Genomic DNA, 19,875 nt, shown 5'->3' with positions numbered 1-19,875 from the left:
TCCAGCCAGGCAATCTTTTAGAAGAGTTTTGTAGGTGAAAATCTGTGGCACACGGTGTAAGATTGCCTCTTGTGCCACCACTGCATGGAGTCACCGTTCTTGTTAATTTTATTAATCTGTAGGTTTGGTCGTCGAACTTCAGAAGTGGTTCTGAAATTCTGCAACATTATCAGTTCCCGAAAAAGCCTAGAAAAAAACATAGGTGAATCAGAGTGTGTAGAAAATCAACTATGAAGTCTGTGAGACAACCAGTTCTTTTATCTCCCATACTTGGCTTGGTGTATGAATCTGGTTTTCTCATCTGGCAATTACAGACAGAAAAATATAATTGCACATAGTTAAACAGATGATAGATAGGTAGATAAATAGATATTGGATGGAACAAATAAGGAAGCTCAGAGGGAGAAAAGGTTCTATATATCCTTGAAAAATCAGCATCCAGATGAAATATCTCTGACAAGGACCACTGTAGTTGGTCTTACTTTCTAAACAAGCATGATGGATGAAGTTAGAGCAAAGTCCTAAAGGATGAGATGATCGAAAGTGATTTCCTCCTGGTCATACCCAAATATCCAAACAGTTAAGACAACAAATCAATGGCAGTGCTTTATACAGGCATCACCAGAGGGTACCAATTTAGCCTGACGGAAATGAGTTAAAAGAAGCTGAAAAGTAGCTGGAACTACGTAGTCACTCCTCTCTCTCCTGAGTGTCTGCCTATACATAACTCTACTGAAATTGCATTTTTTTTTTTTTTTTTTTTTAGTCAAAAGCCAGGGTGAGCAATGACTCCCATGTTTCAGAATTCTAATCATGTTGGAGGCAGTATCATATTGTACCTGGACCACTGGACTGAAAACAGGAAAGATCCAGGCTGTGATGTGAGTCAGCTCTTGTGTAACCTCAAATGAGTCACTCTACCTTTCTGGAATTCCGTTTTGTTGTCTTGATCATGAGGCAGCTGGAACAGAGAAACTGCTGAGTGCATTTTAGCTCTGAGCATAGGGCAATATGCAGAGGTCAAGAGCATGGGTTTTGGCAGGTGGGCCAGGCCTTCCACTTAAATAGCCTTGTCTGTGAAGTTTCTTAACTTCTTTAAGTCTCTGTTTTCTTATCTGGAAAATGGGCTTAGCAGTAATATCTACTTCACAAGCAAATAGTTTATACATATCACCCTGAAACACCATATATAGTTTATAAATAGCTGCTGTTCCTTGGGTTGTTTTATAATAATGATTCGTCTCAATTTTTAAAAACCAGAAGATGTTATGGGAGAGAAAGAAAGTGAGAGCAAGCCATTGAAAAGGAGGCTCTACATTGATGGCCCCCAGGCAGGCTGTATAGTGGTCCACATGACTTCAGGCCATCTTAGGAGATCATATGATAAAGTTAAACCACATTACCAATTCCTTTTTTTATGATAATCACTTTGTAAGTTTTTAGTAATAGTAGGCAGAGTGAAGTTGGGGTTAGCACAGGAATGAAACTTTGAAAAATTATTTCTTTTGGTAGGAAGTTTTAAAAAAATAGAGAACAGCTTAAAAGTTTTTCATTTGTTGAACTTTCTAAATATAAAACTTACTAATCTGGATCTTGTTTAACTCTACATGTTCATTTCTCAATTCTATATTCATCCACTCCTGATGTCTTGACAAATTGTGAGGTGGCAGAATGAGGTGGCAAAAATACCCTTAACTTCCACTGGAGCACAATTGCAGTCTGTGTGGGCTTCAGAGACCTGTGCTAAAAGCAGGAGTACCCCCGCACCCCAGGACTTCTCATTATTATTTCTTGAGTTCAGAAGACAACCTAAATGTCAGAGATGAGGAAACCAACTCCAGAAGAAAAGGCGACAGGCCAAGTTTTCTAAAAGCAGGTTATAAAATATGAAATTGGTTTCCTGGGCCCATGTATTGTGGGAATACTAAATCTGTGCCTTGAATTAAGGGTCTGTCACTTGTTCCATGAAATGCTTGTGTTTTCAAGAGGGGCTTTACGTGACAAATGAAATAGAGGTGAAACAGGAATGCAGGATTTTTCTCAAGAAGTGTTGCTTTGAAGAAAAGTGGTTTTGTTGTTTGGACTTGTGAGAAATTGACTTCAGTAAATAGAATAAGGTTTATTTCAACCATTGTGACCAATCGATCTGGTTTTTATATAGTCTTTAATAGCATATGTGCCTGAATATAAGGCAAGGTATTTTCTTCAAAATTCACCATTCAGAAAATAGGGAGTCACCTTCCAGTAGAAGTTCATACAAAGTTACTAAAGTACTTTCTTTTGAACTACCAAGCATCATTTAGAGAAAACCAAGCCTGAAAGACACTCAGTCAGTGTTAGTTTAAGATACTTGTAGAGGTCCCTGCTGTTGCTGCTGCTGCTGCTGCTAAGTCGCTTCAGTTGTGTCCGACTCTGTGTGACCCCATAGACAGCAGCCCACCAGGCTCCCCCGTCCATGGGATTTTCCAGGCAAGACTACTGGAGTGGGGTGCCATTGCCTTCTCTGGTAGAGGTCCCTATGCAGGGTTAATTGTTTACATTTAGTTTCTGCTTGTCTTTCAATCTTGAGTATTTCTTTTTGGAGATATGACCCTCACAGTTGCAAAGTGTCAGTGTCGTAAGTAGGCCTTTAAAAATCTCTAAAACAAAATAGGGTGACAGGTAGTAGCACTGAGGAATTCACAAGCATAGTGAATGCAGAACGAGTGAGGAAAACAGTGTCCAGATGTGATACAAAGCATGCTTGCAGCTTGGGATAAAATAGCCAAAATTAGCAAAATACCTGGATTCTCCCTTCATGAGTTGCATGTTAAACTAAGCCATGGAGGTGATACGCTCTAGAATGTGTGTGTGTGTGTGTGTGTGTGTGTGTGCGCGCGCACGCACGCACACACACGCACGCGCACACACTCACTCAGTCCTTCAGCCGCGGTAACCCACAGTGTTTCTAGCCATGACAGAGTTACTGAGTCAGAGACGCACTCCGCCAGCTGTCAGTGTCTTCGTGGTTTGCTCAGCTACAGAGAGCTGCCTCAGCCAAGGGGACACTGAGGGCAGCCCACAGCAGTGACTGATGTAGTGGGAGGATAAAGCCCTGGCCCAACCTGGGACAACTCTAATGGGTCCAGTGCACTGCAGAGCTCGCCACCCAGTGAGCCAAGACTTTGCTGGGCCCGCCTCAAAACCCAACTTCTCTCTGCTCTCTTCACCCCACTTCTTACTCCCTCTCCACCTTCCCATCCACCGATACTGATCCCTAGTCAATGCCCTGCTCACCAGCCTCTTATCTCAGTATTTGTTTCCACAGAATGCAACCTGTACAAGCTGGCTAGAGGGCAGAGGGGGAGGAAAATTATGAGTTCTGCTCCAGCGGGGGGATATGTGCAAGGTACCTATTAGGAAGCTGCAGGGAGGGGATGCCAAGGAAGCAATCCTGTATGTGAGCCCAGTGCTCAGGGCAAAGTTCAAGGCTGGAGAGACAAATACAGGAGACAGCAATTTAATAGATGGTATTTAAAGCCAGGCGACCAGATGAGAGCTCTTAGGAACTAAGTATAGAGAGTGAAGAAAAGAGTTTCAAGGATTGAGCCCTACCATTTAGAGGTCAGAGGAAGGGAATCAAACAAAGGAGATTGAAAAAGAAGCAGCCAATGAAATAGCAGAAAAACCAGTTGTGTTTGGTATCCTGGAAACCTAAGAAAGAAAGAGTTTCAAAGAAGTGATTAGCCATTTCATTGTGCTAACAGGTTGAGTAAGATTTGGCAAGACAGAACCATAGCCATCTTGACCGGAATGATTCAGTGTAATGATCTGTGTACAAAGTTGTTTTCAGGATACATAGGATGCAAAGAGCTTCCCAGGTGGTGCTAGTGGTAAACAACACATGCCTCCCTGCTCAATTCCCAAATCCTGTGTGCACACACACACATATAAGAGTTGATTTCCAATAGGAATATTTGGGTACAAAAATGAATTGTTCAGTTCCTTGTCTGCACCTCTGGAGCCATTGATAATCACTTTGCTTCACTTAGTTTTCCAGAGATCCCACACTGCTTGATCCCTAAAATACTCTCAGCAGTAGAACATTTATCCAATGACAGATCTGAGTCCACTGATAATTTTATATCAAAAGCCCTGAGATATGTTACAGAGATTAAATCTTGAACTTTTTTCTTGTTAAAACTTTTTGGCCATAAAAACTTTTTTTTTTTTTTTTGGCCTAATACATATTGAAATGTTTTTCCCCAGAATCCACTATTGGTGCACGTGTTTGTTTCTTAGGGCTGTGGTAACAAAGTATCACAAACTCAGTGTCAAAATGACAGAAGGGTACCCTCCACAGTTCTGGAAGCTAGACAAACAGAATCTAGGTGTCAGCAAGGTTCTCTGTCTCTGAAAGCTCTAGAGGAGGAGGAATCAATCTTCCTGACTCTTCCTGTCCTCTAGTGCAAGTCCTGGCATTCCTCCACGTCCAACTGCATAACTTCAGTCTCTGCCTCCACGCGCAGATGGCCGTCCTCCCTTTGTCCCCTCGAATCTTTACATCTCTCCCTTTAAACAGACACGCATCCCTGGGTTTGGCTTCCCTGGTGACTCAGACATAAAGAATCCACCTGCAATGCAGGAGATATAGGCTTGATCCCTGGGTTGGGAAAATCCCCTGGAGAAGGCAATGGCAACCCACTGCAATATTCTTGCCTGGGAAATCCCCTGGAGAGGAGCCTGGCGGGCTACAGTCCATGGGATTCCAAAGAGTCAAACATGACTGAGCGACTATGCACACAGGAACATTGGAACATCACTGGATTTAGGGCCCACCCCAATCCAGTATGACTCCATCTTAATTTGATTCTAGCTAGAAAGACCCTACTTCCAAATTTGGTCATATTCACAGGTATCAGGGCTTAGGACTTGAGCATGTCTTTTCGGAGGACACAGTTCAACCTATTATACCACAGAGTATAAGACAAGCCAACCAGACTTTCTTTGACCCAAGTCACCTCCCACCTATTATCTGGGATCCGCCTCAGTATTACTCAGTGTCTGGCCCAGTGACTGATGCCTTTTATGAACTGACTGACTAGATCTGGGACACAATAAGTATAGAAATAAACCTTTAGAAACATCTGTAGCAATGTGACATTGCTGTGACATCCAAGCATGAATTCCAGGGGCTTAATTTATTTCAAAAGCAATAGACTGGTTTGGATGTTGTCAAGCTCATCTGGTGAATTACCTGTGGCACTGGTCATCCCATGGCTTGGAAAGTTGTAAAAACTTTGTTGTAAAAACAATCTGCTGATGATCTGAGATGGACTGACGTGGCTAAGAACCTGTAAATGGTCACAAATGCGGGAAAAAAAGCTTGCTATCTCAACTTTTCCCTAGGTACTTACATAATCCAAACCTCAGGTCCTAAACAAAGAATTGCTATTATCTCTGCTAACTAAGTATTCTAGCTCATTCCAAAATCTCCTTTTCCCTTTGAAAGAACACAATCTAAAATAAACTTTCAATAAAATTTTCTAGGGAACAGAGTTTGTTCATTGTTTGCAAACAACTTTGCAAATCTGTGGGCATGCGCTGCTTTGTTTCAAGACACAAGCCATATCAATTAGGTGCATTTTATTTATTTTTTTTTAATTTTATTTTATTTTTAAACTTTACATAACTGTGTTAGGCCGTATCGGCCTGAAGGCACCCGATCTCGTCTGATCTCGGAAATTAGGTGCATTTTAAATGCTTTTGGCAATTAAAAAAAAAAGTTGTTCTTCTAAACATGAAATATGGAGTTCATTATGTCTCACTGTTATTTTTGCATGTTGAACACATTTGCTATTGATGACATTTTATTTTCCTGCACTTCCAACTTGAACTTCCAAATATTTGTGCATTATAGCAATGATATTAACTCTGCAAAGAAACTGTTTCTTCAGAAAACTGCTTTTTACATAGAAAAAAAAATACTATTTGATTCAATGTGACTTATTAGTCTGAGAAAAAAGTAAAAGAAGCAACGTCAGATTCTAATACCAGCTTGCTCTCTTAGGGATGACTGTATGGTGGACTCAAATTTGGATAACAATTCGTGTTCACTTTGTTGGCGTTTTATTTTTTTGGTTTGGTTTTTTTGAAATGTTTTCACTAAACATTGATCAATCAATTGATCAAACTGTGAAAATGATATATGTTATAGAAGATACTACTTTTCTGCTGCACCCTCCTAGTCCCCTAATCCAGCTGATGCGAGTGTTATCAGTTCATTAGGTATCCTTTCAGAAAGAGTCTTTAGGCACTGATGTGTGTATGTGTGTATAGATAAGGGCTTACCAGGTAGCTCAGTGATAAGAATCTGCCTGCCAGTGCAGGAGACATGATCCCTGGATTGGGAAGATCCCCCAGAGAAGGGAATGGCAACCCACTCCAGCATTCTTGCCCGGGAAATCCCACGGATAGAGAAGCCTGGCAGACTACAGTCCATAGGGTCAGAAAGAGTCGGACACAACTAAAGTGAATTAGCACATACACAGAGGGTGATTTTAGAGGGTAGATGGTAATTTTAGATAACCAATATATATACCATCACACTCCATTTCTGTTTATTGTTGCAAACTCCATTTTTCTTTGTTGTTGCAAATGATAATAACAAAGAAACAACAATCCTAAAATTCAATGACTTAAATAAAATAAGAAGACTGTTTCCCCACCATAAAATAGGCTGGAGATGTGAGGTCCAGCCTGGTGGAGAAACTGTTCTCCATACCGTCTTTCGGATACCCAGGTCCCTGCTGTCTTGTCGCTTTGCTATTACCTAGGCACTGTCGTCATCTGTAAGATCAAAGCTGGTTGCTACCTTCTCTGTATACCAGCTCAAAGAAAGGAGAAAGTAAGGACACCAGAGGTATGCAGTTTTCTTATAAAGAGAGTAAAATGAAAGCTGCACCCATCTCATCTCAGGAGCCTTTAATTCCATGGCCACCCCTAGCTGCACAGAAAGCTAGAAAATTATTGATCTAACTGGCCAGCCATATAGCCAAAAAAACTGGAAAACAGATTTCAGGAAGACCATCATTCTTCCCCGATTTTGTAGTATTCCTTTGTTTAGATGTACGTACTTTCCCAGGTGGCTCAGTGGTAAAGAATCTGCCTATGAATGCAGGAGACACAAGAGATGTGGGTCTGATCCCTGGGTGGGGAATATCCCCTGGAGTAGGAAGTGGCAACCACTCCAGTATTCTTGCCTGAAAAATTCCATGGACAGAGGAGCCTGGTGGGCTGCAGTCCATGGGGCCGCAAAGAGTCGGACACGACTGAGCGACTGAGCACAATCATTGAATGATGACTGCCGGACATTGGACTCCCAAGGTCGTTGTAGCAAATGACTCAGGAGAAGGAAAGTCATCATCCTACGTGTGGGAAATCTACAAGAAGCACTCAGGTACTGACAGTTCGAATGATCACGGTCTTGTAGGAAAGGGAAAAAATGACCTGCCCTTGTCATAAAAATGGGCTCCTGTGCCAGAAGTGTACAGTGTAAAAGTCAAATGACATGTGCCACCGTTTTTCAATGAACATTCTTTTCACCCCACATTTGTAAAGTCTGTTTATGTAAGATCATGGTTCTCGAAGTGTGACCCTTGGGAAGCAACAGCAGCACTACCTGTGAACTTAGAAATACAAACTCTTAGGCCCCATCCCAAATGTCTAAGGACAGAGACTCTAGAGGTGGGACCCAGTGATCTATGTTTTAATGAATGCTCCAGGGGAATTTTGTTGCTTGTTTGAAATCCACCAATCTAAGACTGAAAGAAGCATATGTGAACTTACTAGCTATGTGACTTTAGGCAAGTAACCTCACCTCTTTTCCTTAATTCCTGCATCTGGGAAATACAGATAGAAATAGTGTTTGTCATTGTTACGATGTGCATCAAAAGAGCTAAAATGTATAAAGTGCTTTTTAAAATGCTTCACATATAGTGAGTCCTCAAAAAGATACTGAAGATTATTTTAGCTGTTGTTGTCTTTATTCTCCTGACTTGTAATCTCACTAGCCTGTGGTCCAAAATGAGGTCATGGCTTTTAATATACGAGTGAAGTGACTCTGAGACACGGTGCTTCTTGCAGAGAGAATAATGTCTTTCTTCCTTCTCTGGGCCAATTCCCCCCTCACAATCACTCCAAGCCCCCAAAAATGCTTTTTAAAGTCTGGCAGTCATTGACCCCAGCAGCAGCTAAACAGATTGACTGAACAGTTCATTTATAGAAATGAATGAATGATAATCTTACAAGAGTATCAACCAGAAGCCCAAGTCCAACCAAAATGGCTAATCATTTCCCAGCATTTGTCATTTTGAGCTCTCACTTTCATGGAGCAACGTGAGGTTGTGAGGAATTGGGGACAATGTCAAGGATCCCCAGCATTGGCATGGGTCAGTCTAAGAGACCAAGGAAGTGGGTGAGTTAGGGGACAGAAGAGCTCTCACCACCCATAAGAAGCCATATATATATATATATATATATATATATATATATATATATATATATATATATATATAAGCCCTGGCCAGCTTGAGCCGTTCCCACCAGGACCACCTCCCCAGAGCCTGCCCTCAGGTGCGGAGCAGAGAAGGCAGTCTGTAATCTTTTCCTTGACCAAAGCTTTGTCTGCTTCTGCTGCTGCTGCTAAGTCGCTTCAGTCGTGTCCGACTCTGTGCGACCCCATAGACGGGAGCCCACCAGGCTCCCCTGTCCCTGGGATTCTCCAGGCAAGAACACTGGAGTGGGTTGAGATTTCCTTCTCCAATGCATGAAAGTGAAAAGTGAAAGTGAAGTCGCTCAGTCACGTCTGACTCTTTGCGACCCCATGGACTGCAGCCCACCAGGCTCCTCTGTCCAGGGGATGCATTTTGGGGAATGCCCTGGAGGTCCAGTGGTTAGGACTCCATACTTTCACTGTCGAGGGTGTGGGTTTGATCCCTAGTCAGGGAACTAATATCCCACAAGCCATACAGTGAGGACAAAAAAGAACAAAATAAAGGGAAGCATTTTTCCTCCCTGCTTTGACAGTGAACTTGAGGTCTGGGGACCCTTCTGAGCTGCACAATAAGGATGCTTGTCGCCTAATTACCTGGAATTGAGAAATGGGTTCTTTTTACATTCAGTCATCATCAGCACTATGGTTACAGCTTTAAGATTTTGAGGGTTTTCGGATTGGTCACACTACTGGTTTTTACAGTCTCGCTCTCTTTTTTTAAATTGAGATAGAGTATTATATTAGCTTTAGATATACAACATAATGGTTTGATATATGGATATATTGCAAAATAAGTATATAATATTGTGTTTGTTTTAGATGTACAATGTAATGGTTTGATCCATGTATATATAGCAAAATAACTACACCACAAAAAGTGTAGTTAATATCCACCACCACACAGAGTTACAATTTGTTTTCTTTTTTCCTATGATGGGAACTTCTAAGACCTAATCTCTCAGCAATTTTCAAATATATTATACAGTATTATTACCTATGGGGCTTCTCAGGTTGCTCAATGGTAAAGAATCTGTGTGCCAATGCAGGGGCCACAGGGGACCATGGGTTCAATCCCTGGGTCGGAAAGATCCCCTGGAGGAGGGCATGGCAATCCATTCCAGTATTCTTGCCTGGAAAATCCTTTGGACAGAGCATCCTGATGGGCCACAGTCTATAGGGTCACAAAGAGTCAGACACGACTGAGTGGCTGAGTGCGTTATTACCTATAGTCACCGTGTGGTATGCTACTCCCCAGAATTTATCTTAGACCTGAAAGTTTGGACCTTTTGACCATAAAGTCCCCTTTTTTTTTTTAAGTGTGATGAAACCATGTAGGCAGGAAGAGATAAAATGTATCTTGAACAAGTGATATCCACTAAATAAGTGAGAAAAGTAGAGCTGAACCTCACTCAAGCCACAGTTTAGTAATCTAGGAGGAGTCAGGTGTTTTTTTTCAAGAGATCTTATCATATTACAAAATGTGGGAAATCTGTTCTTTATCTCTCTGCTATCTGCCCCACTCCACCCTACCAGAAGTCAGGTCCCTGGTTTCCCTTTGGGAGCTTCATCCCTTATCGTTTCTCATCATGTGCGTCAGGTGGGGTTCACCTCACGCTTTTATTCCCATAGTCTCTGATAGGCCTAAGTCAAGAGACTGGCTCAAGAATGAACATCTGACCACATCAGAGCCACTAAGATGCAAGAACCATTTTGGAGGGAGAAAGAGGGTTTCCAGGAATGAGCAGCTCTGGCTTTCTCAGTCCCTATAAAGGGAGGTATGAGGAAATGAAACCTAGCTCTGCTGCAGAGATACTGCTGCCATTACAACGTGCTCAGTGGCGTCCGACTCTCTGCGACCCCGTGGACTGTAGCCCACCAGGCTCCTCTGTCCATGGGATTGTTCAGGCAAGAATACTGGAGTGGGTTGCCATTTCCTTCTCCAGGGGATTTTCCTGACCCAGGAATCGAACCCGCGTCTCCTGTGTCTCCTGCATTGGCAGATGGATTCTATACTACTACTACTCAGCCACCTGGGAAATCCTTATAGAGCAGGAATGGTTGCTAAAGGCAAATGCAGAGCCCAAAGATGAAGGACGCTGATGGCAGGACAGAGGAGAGCCACCCAGGTACTGGTGACAGTGTTTGTGCCTTTGTTTTTATATTGACATATAATTGATGTATAATGTTACATTAATTTCTGATGTACAGCAAAGTGATTCAGTTATACACATATATGTACATCCTTTTTCATATTCTTTTCCATTTTGGTTTATCACAGGATATTGTATATAGTTCTTTGAGCTATTTAGTAGGACCTTGCTGTTTATCCATTCATTGCATCTGCTAATCCCAAACTCCCATTCCATCCCTCTCCCCACCCTCCACTTGGCAATCACAAGTCTGTTCTCCATGTCTGTGCTTCTGTTTCATGGATAGGTTCATTTGTGTCATATTTTAGATTCCACATATAAGTGATGTGATATGGTATTTGTCTCTTTCTGACTTAGTTCACTTAGTATGATAATCTCTAAGTCCACCCATATCTATACCTTTGAATGAAACCTCATCTGAAATATACTGCAATATACTACTGAAATATACTACTCTCTAGAGTAGTCTTTTCCGTTGTGTGGTCCCTGCATCAGCAGAGTTAGCCTTAGCTGAAAACTTGTTAGAAATGCAAACTGTTGGGTACCTACTGCAGACTTCCTGAATCAGAACTCTGTCTGGAGTTCCACAATCTACATTTTAATGAGCTTTCTGGGTGATCTGAATTCACACTAAAGTTTAAGGAGCACTGCTGTTGACCTATGGAGTAAGCTATTAGAAAATCAGCTAGTCTAACTCAAGTACAATTATTCCAGAGTTCTCAGTGCTACAGGCCAGTCTTTGCATTTCTAATTAAATCTGGTCTGAATTTGGGTTTTATATTCCTCATCCTTGCTTTAATATTTTTTTGTTGCAATAGTTTGAAAATCAAGTGAACTGCCTAAATTAGAATCCTTGCTTATATTTCCAAAATTTACTGACATATGTTGAGTTCTCTTCCTCAGGACAGCTCTCGGAAGGACAGCAAGGATGTTCAGTATGCAAACTCCTCATTGTAGGGAATAGAAAACCAAAGTGCCATCCCGTAAACCTCCTGGCTGGCTAAAATTCTGGTCTGGTTCTTTCTGCCATATGTGGCTGCCTGTGTGACTCAGTAATTAGACCCAGAGGCGATAGAGCCGCGCCAACCTGGGTTTATGTCCCGACTCTGCTACACGGGAGCATTCTAGCTTTTGTGTCTTGGTTTCTTCATCTGTGAAATGATGAAAACAGTTCTCCTTCCTTGAGATGCCTAGTGTGAGGGATCTATGAGAATTAGTATGGGAAGGGCCAAGCACTGGGCAAATGGTCAATAAACGGTATCCATTCAGAATACTATTGTCAAATCCATCATTGCTACCGCGCTATAAAATGCAGCGGCTCCACCCACAGCAGACTGCAACCAGCCAAAGAGTGTTATCTGGGAGAAGCAGCACCTCAACCCTGCATGGAGTTATCCAGCCAGCTGATTTCCAGGAGCCATCTGAATTCTCTCGGCCAATCACCCTAACTCAAGCGCCTGCAATCAGCATCACAATGTAATCTCTCTCTTCAGCTTCCCATCAGAAGCTGTGTTCCTAAACCTCATCTTCCCCTTTCAGGCCGTCTTTCTTCTGAAGGGAGCAAGGCTGCTGGTGATTAGGAGTTGTTTAAATTGCCATAAAAACAAGGAAAGATTTCTCATTCTCACTAAAGAAGTCGTCTGCTTGAATCAGTGGATGTCTCTCTCATTTCCATGGATGCTTAATTCAAGTCTGGTCCACACGGAGGATGGTGGTTTATTAAGGATTATGACTTCCTCCCTCCTCTGGGTCGTCTAGACAGTGTGCTGCTCTGGAAGGGGAAGACTCTATATTAGGTGCAGTAATATTTTTATAATCGCATTTCTCTTGCCTGGCTCTCAGTAATCGACCTGGCCATTCAGCATGACCACGACTTAAGTCACACACCAGGGACATTTTCCTGAGAGATCTTATTTGGAGCAGCATCTTGTAGCCCATGAATAAAAGGGATCTTTGTTTAATAACTGCCCAAGTTCAAGTTCCAGCTTTGCCACTTAATACCTGTGTGACTATAAGGAATATATTTAGCCACTTGGGGGCCTCAGTTTACCCATCTTTGAAACGGGTATAACGGAACCTATACATAGGACAATGATTACAGAATGTAACGTTTATTAAATCTTTCAGTGAATAAAACTTAATGAATAATATTTGCCTTTTACTAAGAACCTACTTTGTGCCAGACTTCATGCTAAGCACTTTACATTTAACAGATAAATTTATCCCTAACGTAAATCTCTGTAGTAGTATGATAGTAGTAATAAACAATAATGACAATATTAATAATAATGACAGAAATAATAATGATAATAATATGTGCACTTGGCACTATTGTGCTATGTTTCATCTCACAAAACCTTGTTAATTGGAGATTCTGTTATAATCTCCATTCTATACATGGGTAAACTGAGACACAGAAAGAGTAAGTATCTATCCCAAAGCCACACAGATAGTAAGTGGCAGAGTTAGAATTCAAATTCCATCCTCCCTAACTCCAGATCCCAAGCTTTCAATTGCCCACCAGTTCAGATCCACATGAATATTGCATCATAAAATGAAAATGTCAGTGTTCAAACTTTCTAGACACATGAGATAGATCAAAAATGTCAATATCATTGTTTTTCCTCTAGGAAAATAATTCCAAATGAGACACATAAATGGAATGGAGGATTGTAAAGCTTCCTAATTGGCGGTGATGCCAACCTTGTGTGCTCTGTGAAAACGAGGGATTATTTTCCAAGTGAAAAATGACTCCATTAGTAACAGGTTTTTAAAACTATAGAGTCAGCACCTTTCAGAAGATACTCAGGTGGGTAATAAAAAAAAAAAGTAGAGGCTTTTATAGCATCCAATTACATGACAAGTGAATTACATTTAAAGATATTGGGAAAAAAATAAGCAATTTCACATGTGAAATGAGGAGTGTGAGCAACTGTAACTAGTCCTCATATTAAGTTCTTTCCAAGCCCCTGGGAGAGGTGAAGAAGTCATAAAGGAGAGCTATGTAACCTGACTTGAACTTGATAAGTCTGCATGTAAGTAAGCGATGTGTCTGATGACCAGAGACAGAGGGAAGTCTAAGGCTGGTGATGAGAGTCATCACTCATCTGCTACCACTGTGTGCCTGTTGTTTAGTCACTCAGTCATCTCTGACTCTCTGCAAACCAATGGACTATAGTTCGCCAGGCTCCTTTGTCCATGGGATTGTCCAGGCAACAATACTGGAGTGGGTTGCCATTTCCTTCTCCAGGGGAATCTTCCTGACCTAGGGATTTAACCCACATCTCCTGCATTCTGTGTAAAGTCCTTCCAGATATCCTGTTCTGGTCCTTCCTAAAGTATTTCAGGGGGAACCCTTATGAGCTCCATTTTACAAATGAGGAGACTGGAACTGGGAGACAGTAAGTGACTTTGCCAATAGTCGCTACTGCCTGGTAAGGGGGAAACTGGGGTTCATGGCTGGAGTTTGTGTACTTGAGAATCAGCGTGCTTCCCACTGCATCATGCTGCCTTTCTCAAAAGAGACCACAGGAAAGAAATTCTAGGATTTGAAGGTGCAAGATAAATGACTTCTTATCTTATTTGCCTGATGTCATATTTAGGTAGAGTTATAATTTTTTGATGGAGACAAATTGAAGCCTTGCTATTAGGATACTTAAGAAAGGATAGTCTAATGAGAAAGATTAGGACAAATCTCTTTTGGGACTAAGTTCAAGAGAAACATTTATGTATTTATCTTTATATCCTAATGTTTTATGCCAAGCTGGTGTAAAGTACATGCTTCATAGATGTTCACTCAGTCGGCTTGAATTCTGTTCTTTTAATTCACAAACCCCTTAGGCAGAGCCAAAAATATTTTCTTTAAGTTTCTTGAACCCTGGGAGAATGTCTGGCATTTCTTTGGTACCCACTTCTGCCCTCCAAAATACCATGGTAAGCATGTTGGTGCTCATGTCAACACAATGAATACAGACCCTGTGGGATATTCTGTTATGTTTGCTTTGAGTTCAGCATCTGCACTTTGGGGGACCATGAAGGACTGAAGTGGACCTTGATACCAACCTGGATCAAAATACTAGCTGTATTCTTGGAAATCCTGATTATGGAGGATTGAGAGACTAAAGATTAAAATTTTTAAAGTAAGACTGTATACTACAAATCTATATACAGAAAGAAGAAAAGAATGGTTTAACTCTCCCATCTTCTTGGAATCTTGAAATTAAAATCATTGTTGTATTCACCCTTATGTAGTAATATTTTAGTGGCCTGAACAACTGGCCAGAAATTTATTTAAGAGAATTGTCTTTCTTTGGGGTTAGGAATGTTGTTATTTTGGTTTGTCTAGAGCTGCTTTTCATTCTTCTGTGGTCACGTGATTCTAGTGATGTTGGGAGGGTTGGAGGACAGAGGTGTCTAAAATATCGGGGGTAGTTTCTAGATTCTTATAGTGGAGGAAGATAGGCAAATTAATAGTTCCCCAAAGAAATCCATGTCCTAATTGCCCAAAACCTGTGGCTGTGTTACCTCCATATGGCAAACGAGATTTTGCAGATTTTTAAGGGTTTAAGATGGTTAACTTAGGAGTCTTGAGATGGGAACATTTTCCTGGATTATCCAGATGGGCTCAAGCACAGTGATCCTTCTATTAATAAGCTAGAGACAGGGTGTTAGAGCCAGAGAAGGAAATGTAATGATGGAGTGGAGGTCAGCATGATGCAGTTGCTCACTTAGAAGACAAAAGAGAGGCACAAGCCAAGAAATGCAGGCAGCCTCTAGAAGCCATGAAAGCAAGGGACAGTTTCTTCCCCTAGAGCCTCCAGAAGGAATAAAGTGAGGCTTCTGACCTCCGGTAGTGTAACATACTACCTTTGTATTGGTTAAGCCACCTAGTTTGTGGCAATCGTTACAGGAGCCATAGGAAACTAATACAGAGACTAAGTTCCTCATGCAGCTTCTGCCAGAGAGGGGTGTTTCCTGATGGAAGTTTCAGAAAACATTCTACCTGACTGGAAGCCAACATAGTATCTTTGACTACTTATGATTTACCTAAGGGTTTCTAAACCTCTTTAACCTCAGCACCATTAACATTCTGGCTCGATAACTCCTTGTTGTGGAGCCGTCCTGTGTATTGCAGGATGCTAAGTGCCTCCCCTTGCTTCTATCCATAGATGAGAATAGTACCACTCTTCCTCAATCATGATGATCGGAAATGTCTCTGGGCATTTCCAAAGACCCCCTGTGGAGAGAAAGCGCAGCAAAACCGCCCCCAGGCTGAGAACCACTGCTCTCACTTGATCATCTGCTCCTTGATTAAAAACTTGCTGGTGACAGTGAGCAAGCCATCTTTCTCCCATGATTCTAATTCATAAATTAGCCAAAGCCTATGACACACAAAATATGCTCTAGTCAGAGTCATTTTGCTGCTCAGTTACAAGGCAAAAAAATCCTTGCCTCTAGAATAGATAGAATAATCTCATGGCTTGTGCCAAGAGATCAGACAGGATTTCTTTGTGGATGAAACTCTGCTGATAACCCAGGGCAAGTTATTAATCTACTCAACCCAGCTAGCTAACACCTTAAGCCTGTTACTGTCAGTAAATGCCAGATAAAGTGTTTTATCAAATTGAGTGAGGTGGCTTTGTGCCCCTCCTCTCCATTGGTAGAAGTTAATTGGAAATTCATTTCATAACTATTACTGGTTGAAAACTCCCCAAATGTATTGGTTTGAAATGTGGCAAATCTGACTAAAGGAGAAAATGAGCTCTGTGCCTCTTCTGGCTCCATGACATAGGTGATGTTACACATGGAAGCAAGAGCAGATCCAGAGAGCCAGTTTTCCCTTCTTTGAGTTGACATGTCTGCTGAAGGATGCCTGAATTCAGGGTTAAGGGAATGGAGAGAGAACTGAATCCAGTTTATTTTCCAAAATAAATTCATATCATGCCATGGATATGTTTGGCAGAGATGAGGTGGTCAGAAACAGGAAAAGGATAAGAGAATAAGTGGCCATGATAGAGGATCAGCTCAGATGGAAGGATAGGATGATGTTATAGACTGAATGTTTGCATCCTTTCAAAAATGCTTATGTTGAAGCCCTAATCCCTGGTGTGATGGAATGTGGAGATGGGGGCCTTTGGGAGGTATTAGGTTTAGATGAGGTCATGAGAGTGGGGCCCTTAGGATGGAGTTAGTGTCCTTATAAGAAGAAAAGGAGACCAGATTTCTTTCTCTCTCCAACACATAAGGACACAGCAAATAGGTGACCATCTGCAAAGCAGGACAATAGCTCAAGAACCCAACCATGCTGGCACCCTGATCTTGAAGTTTGCCAGCCTCCAGAACTGTGGGAAATAAAGGTCTATTCTTTAAGTCACCCAGTATCTGGTATTGTGTTGTAGCAGCTTGAGCAGACTAAAATGAACAGTGGAACCACAGAAATTTTATCAGGAGCTAGAAAGATACCAACATGTTTGAGTCTTTTGGAGTGACCCCCACCATCAGCACCAAACATGAGACCTCTGGCTTTTTAATTAGTTTCTTGAATTTTATAAATGTGAAAATAATGTGCTATGTTAAAGACTAGATTCTCACCAACTATATGAGTGTGGATAGATCTCTTTCTTGTTTCCCTTTTTCGGTTTCAATATTAAAATGGGAAAATAATACCAGCCTTGGAAGAGCATCAGAAGAAGAGAATGAAATCCTAAGTATGAGATTGATAGGTGTATGATAGACACTCAGTAAAGATAAATCTCCTCTCCTTCTATCTAACCTCATCCTGATCAATTTAAAATAGGTCAAGCCTAAATTCGGCAGGTTCAGCTAGTATGTGAATGTGAATGAGGGTACGTGATCATTTATACCCTATCTGAGTCATTACCAACCTACCGTACTCGAGTATGAAAAGTAGTTCTTGTCAGGGTCTCATTGTGGTAAATATCTGAAAGCATTGCTTTTGTAAACACATCCTGTAGTCCCCCTTCTTCTGTTAATTGCACCTAGTTTCTCCTTTGAGAAGTCTCCTTTTTTTTTACTCTTGGTCTATGAGTTTCAGTAGGAGTTGAAAACAGTGTCTCATACACACACACAGACACACACACAGACACACACACACATAAACATCTTATTCCAGGAAAGAACCCTCCATGGGTCTGGGCAGTGAGTATATTAATCATTACCCAAACCAGATCAGAATGAATTAACTGCAAGAATACTGTTCAGTCAGTTCAGTTCAGTCACTCAGTCATGTCCAACTCTTTGTGACCCATGGACTGCAGCATGCCAGACTTCCCTGTCCGTCACCAACTCCCAGAGCTTACTCAAACTCATGTCCATGGAGTCGGTGATGCCATCCAACCATCTCATCCTCTGTCATCCCCTTCTCCTCCTGCCTTCAATCTTTCCCAGCATCAGGGTCTTTTCCAGTGAGTCAGTTCTTCGCATCAGGTGGCCAAAATATTGGAGCTTCAGCTTCAGCATCAGTCCTTCCAGTGAATATTCAAGACTGATTTCCTTTAGGATGGACTGGTTGGATCTCCTTTCAGTCCAAGGGACTCTCGAGAATCTTCTACAACACCACAGTTCAAAAGCACCAAGCACAGTTCAACACCACCAAGTTCAATCTTGATTCTAGCTTGTGCTTCATCCAGCCTGGCATTTTGCATGATGCACTCTGCATATAAGTTAAATAAGCAGGGAGTCAATATACATCTTGACGTACTCCTTTCCTGATTTGGAACCAGTCTGTTTTTCCATGTCCAGTTCTAACTGTTGCTTCTTGACCTGCATAGAAATTTCTCAGGAGGCAGGTAGTCTGTTATTCCCATCTCTTGAAGAAATTTCCACAGTTTGTTGTGATCCACACAGTGAAAGGCTTTGGCATGGCTTTGGCTTTCCCAGTTGAAGTTGAAGTTGAACGGTTCTATGAATACCTACAAGACCTTTTAGAAATAACACCCAAAAAAGATGTCCTTTTCATTATAGGGGACTGGAATGCAAAAGTAGGAAGTCAAGAGATACCTGGAGTAACAGGCAAAGTTGGCCTTGGAATACAGAATGAAGCAGGGCAAAGGCTAACAGAGTTTTGCCAAGAGAACACACTGGTCATAGCAAACACCATCTTCCAACAACACAGGAGAAGACTCTACACATGGACATCACCATATGGTCAATAACAAAATTAGATTGATTATATTCTTTGCAACCAAAGATGGAGAAGTTCTATACAGTCAGCAAAAACAATACTAGGAGCTGACTGTGGCTCAGATCATGAACTCCTTCTTGCCAAATTCAGACTTATATTGAAGAAAGTAGGGAAAACCATTCAGGTATAACCTAAATCAAACCACTTAAGATTATACAGAGGAAATGACAAATAGATTCAAGGGATTAGATCTGATAGAGTACCTGAAGAACTATGGACAGAGGTTCATGACATTGTACAGGAGGTGGTGATGATCAAAAACATCCCCAAGAGAAAGAAATGCAAAAAGGCAAATGGTTGACTAAGGAGGCCTTACAAATAGAAGAGGAGTGAAAGGCAAAGGAGAAAAGGAAAGATATACCCATTTGAATGCCAGTTCCAAAGAACAGCAAGGAGATATAAGAAAGCCTTCCTCAGTGATGAATCCAAAGAAAGAGAGGAAAACAATAGACTGGGAAAGACTCTTCAAGAAATTTAGAGATACCAAGGAAATATTTCATGCAAAAATGGGCACTATAAAGGACAGAAATGATATGGACCTAACAGAAGCAGAAGATATTAAGAAGAGGTGGCAAGAATACACAGAAGAACTATACAGAAAAGATCATCATGACCCAGATAACCACGACGGTGTGATCACTCACATAGAGCCAGACATCCTGGAATGTGAAGTCAAGTGGGCCTTAGAAAGCATCACTACATGTATACCTGTGGCGGATTCATTTTTATATTTGGCAAAACTAATACAATTATGTAAAGTTTAAAAATAAAATAAAATTAAAAAAAAAAAAAGAAAGCATCACTACGAACAAAGTTAGTGGAGGTGATGGAATTTCAGTTGAGCTATTTCAAATCCTAAAAGATGATGCTATTAAAGTACTGCACTCAATATGACTGCAAATTTGGAAAACTCAGCAGTGGCCACAGGACTGGGAAAGGTCAGTTTTCATTTCACTCCCAAAGAAAGGCAATGTCAAAAAATGTTCAAA

The 19,875-nt window shown here is 41.3% G+C and overlaps 1 protein-coding gene across 3 annotated transcripts in view; it reads left to right on the top strand.

Moving 5' to 3' along the window:
- The window catches only part of TAFA1 (TAFA chemokine like family member 1), a 534,519-nt gene that overhangs the window by 421,815 nt on the left and 92,829 nt on the right, over positions 1-19,875 (top strand). Inside the window, exons 5-6 of one of the 3 annotated variants that reach the window (XM_055558388.1) lie at positions 767-881; positions 10,534-10,607. The exons of the other annotated variants lie outside the window; for them this stretch is intronic. Of the exons in view, the coding sequence (XP_055414363.1) occupies positions 767-811 (45 nt within the window). The 3' untranslated portion in view covers positions 812-881; positions 10,534-10,607. Of the gene's footprint in view, positions 1-766; positions 882-10,533; positions 10,608-19,875 lie in introns of those variants that run through there. 3 annotated transcript variants of the gene reach the window in all.

Source organism: Bubalus kerabau, chromosome 20 (genome assembly GCF_029407905.1).
Source record: "Bubalus kerabau isolate K-KA32 ecotype Philippines breed swamp buffalo chromosome 20, PCC_UOA_SB_1v2, whole genome shotgun sequence".
Lineage (NCBI taxonomy): Eukaryota > Metazoa > Chordata > Mammalia > Artiodactyla > Bovidae > Bubalus > Bubalus kerabau.
This window is presented reverse-complemented; position numbering and strand designations above follow the sequence as displayed.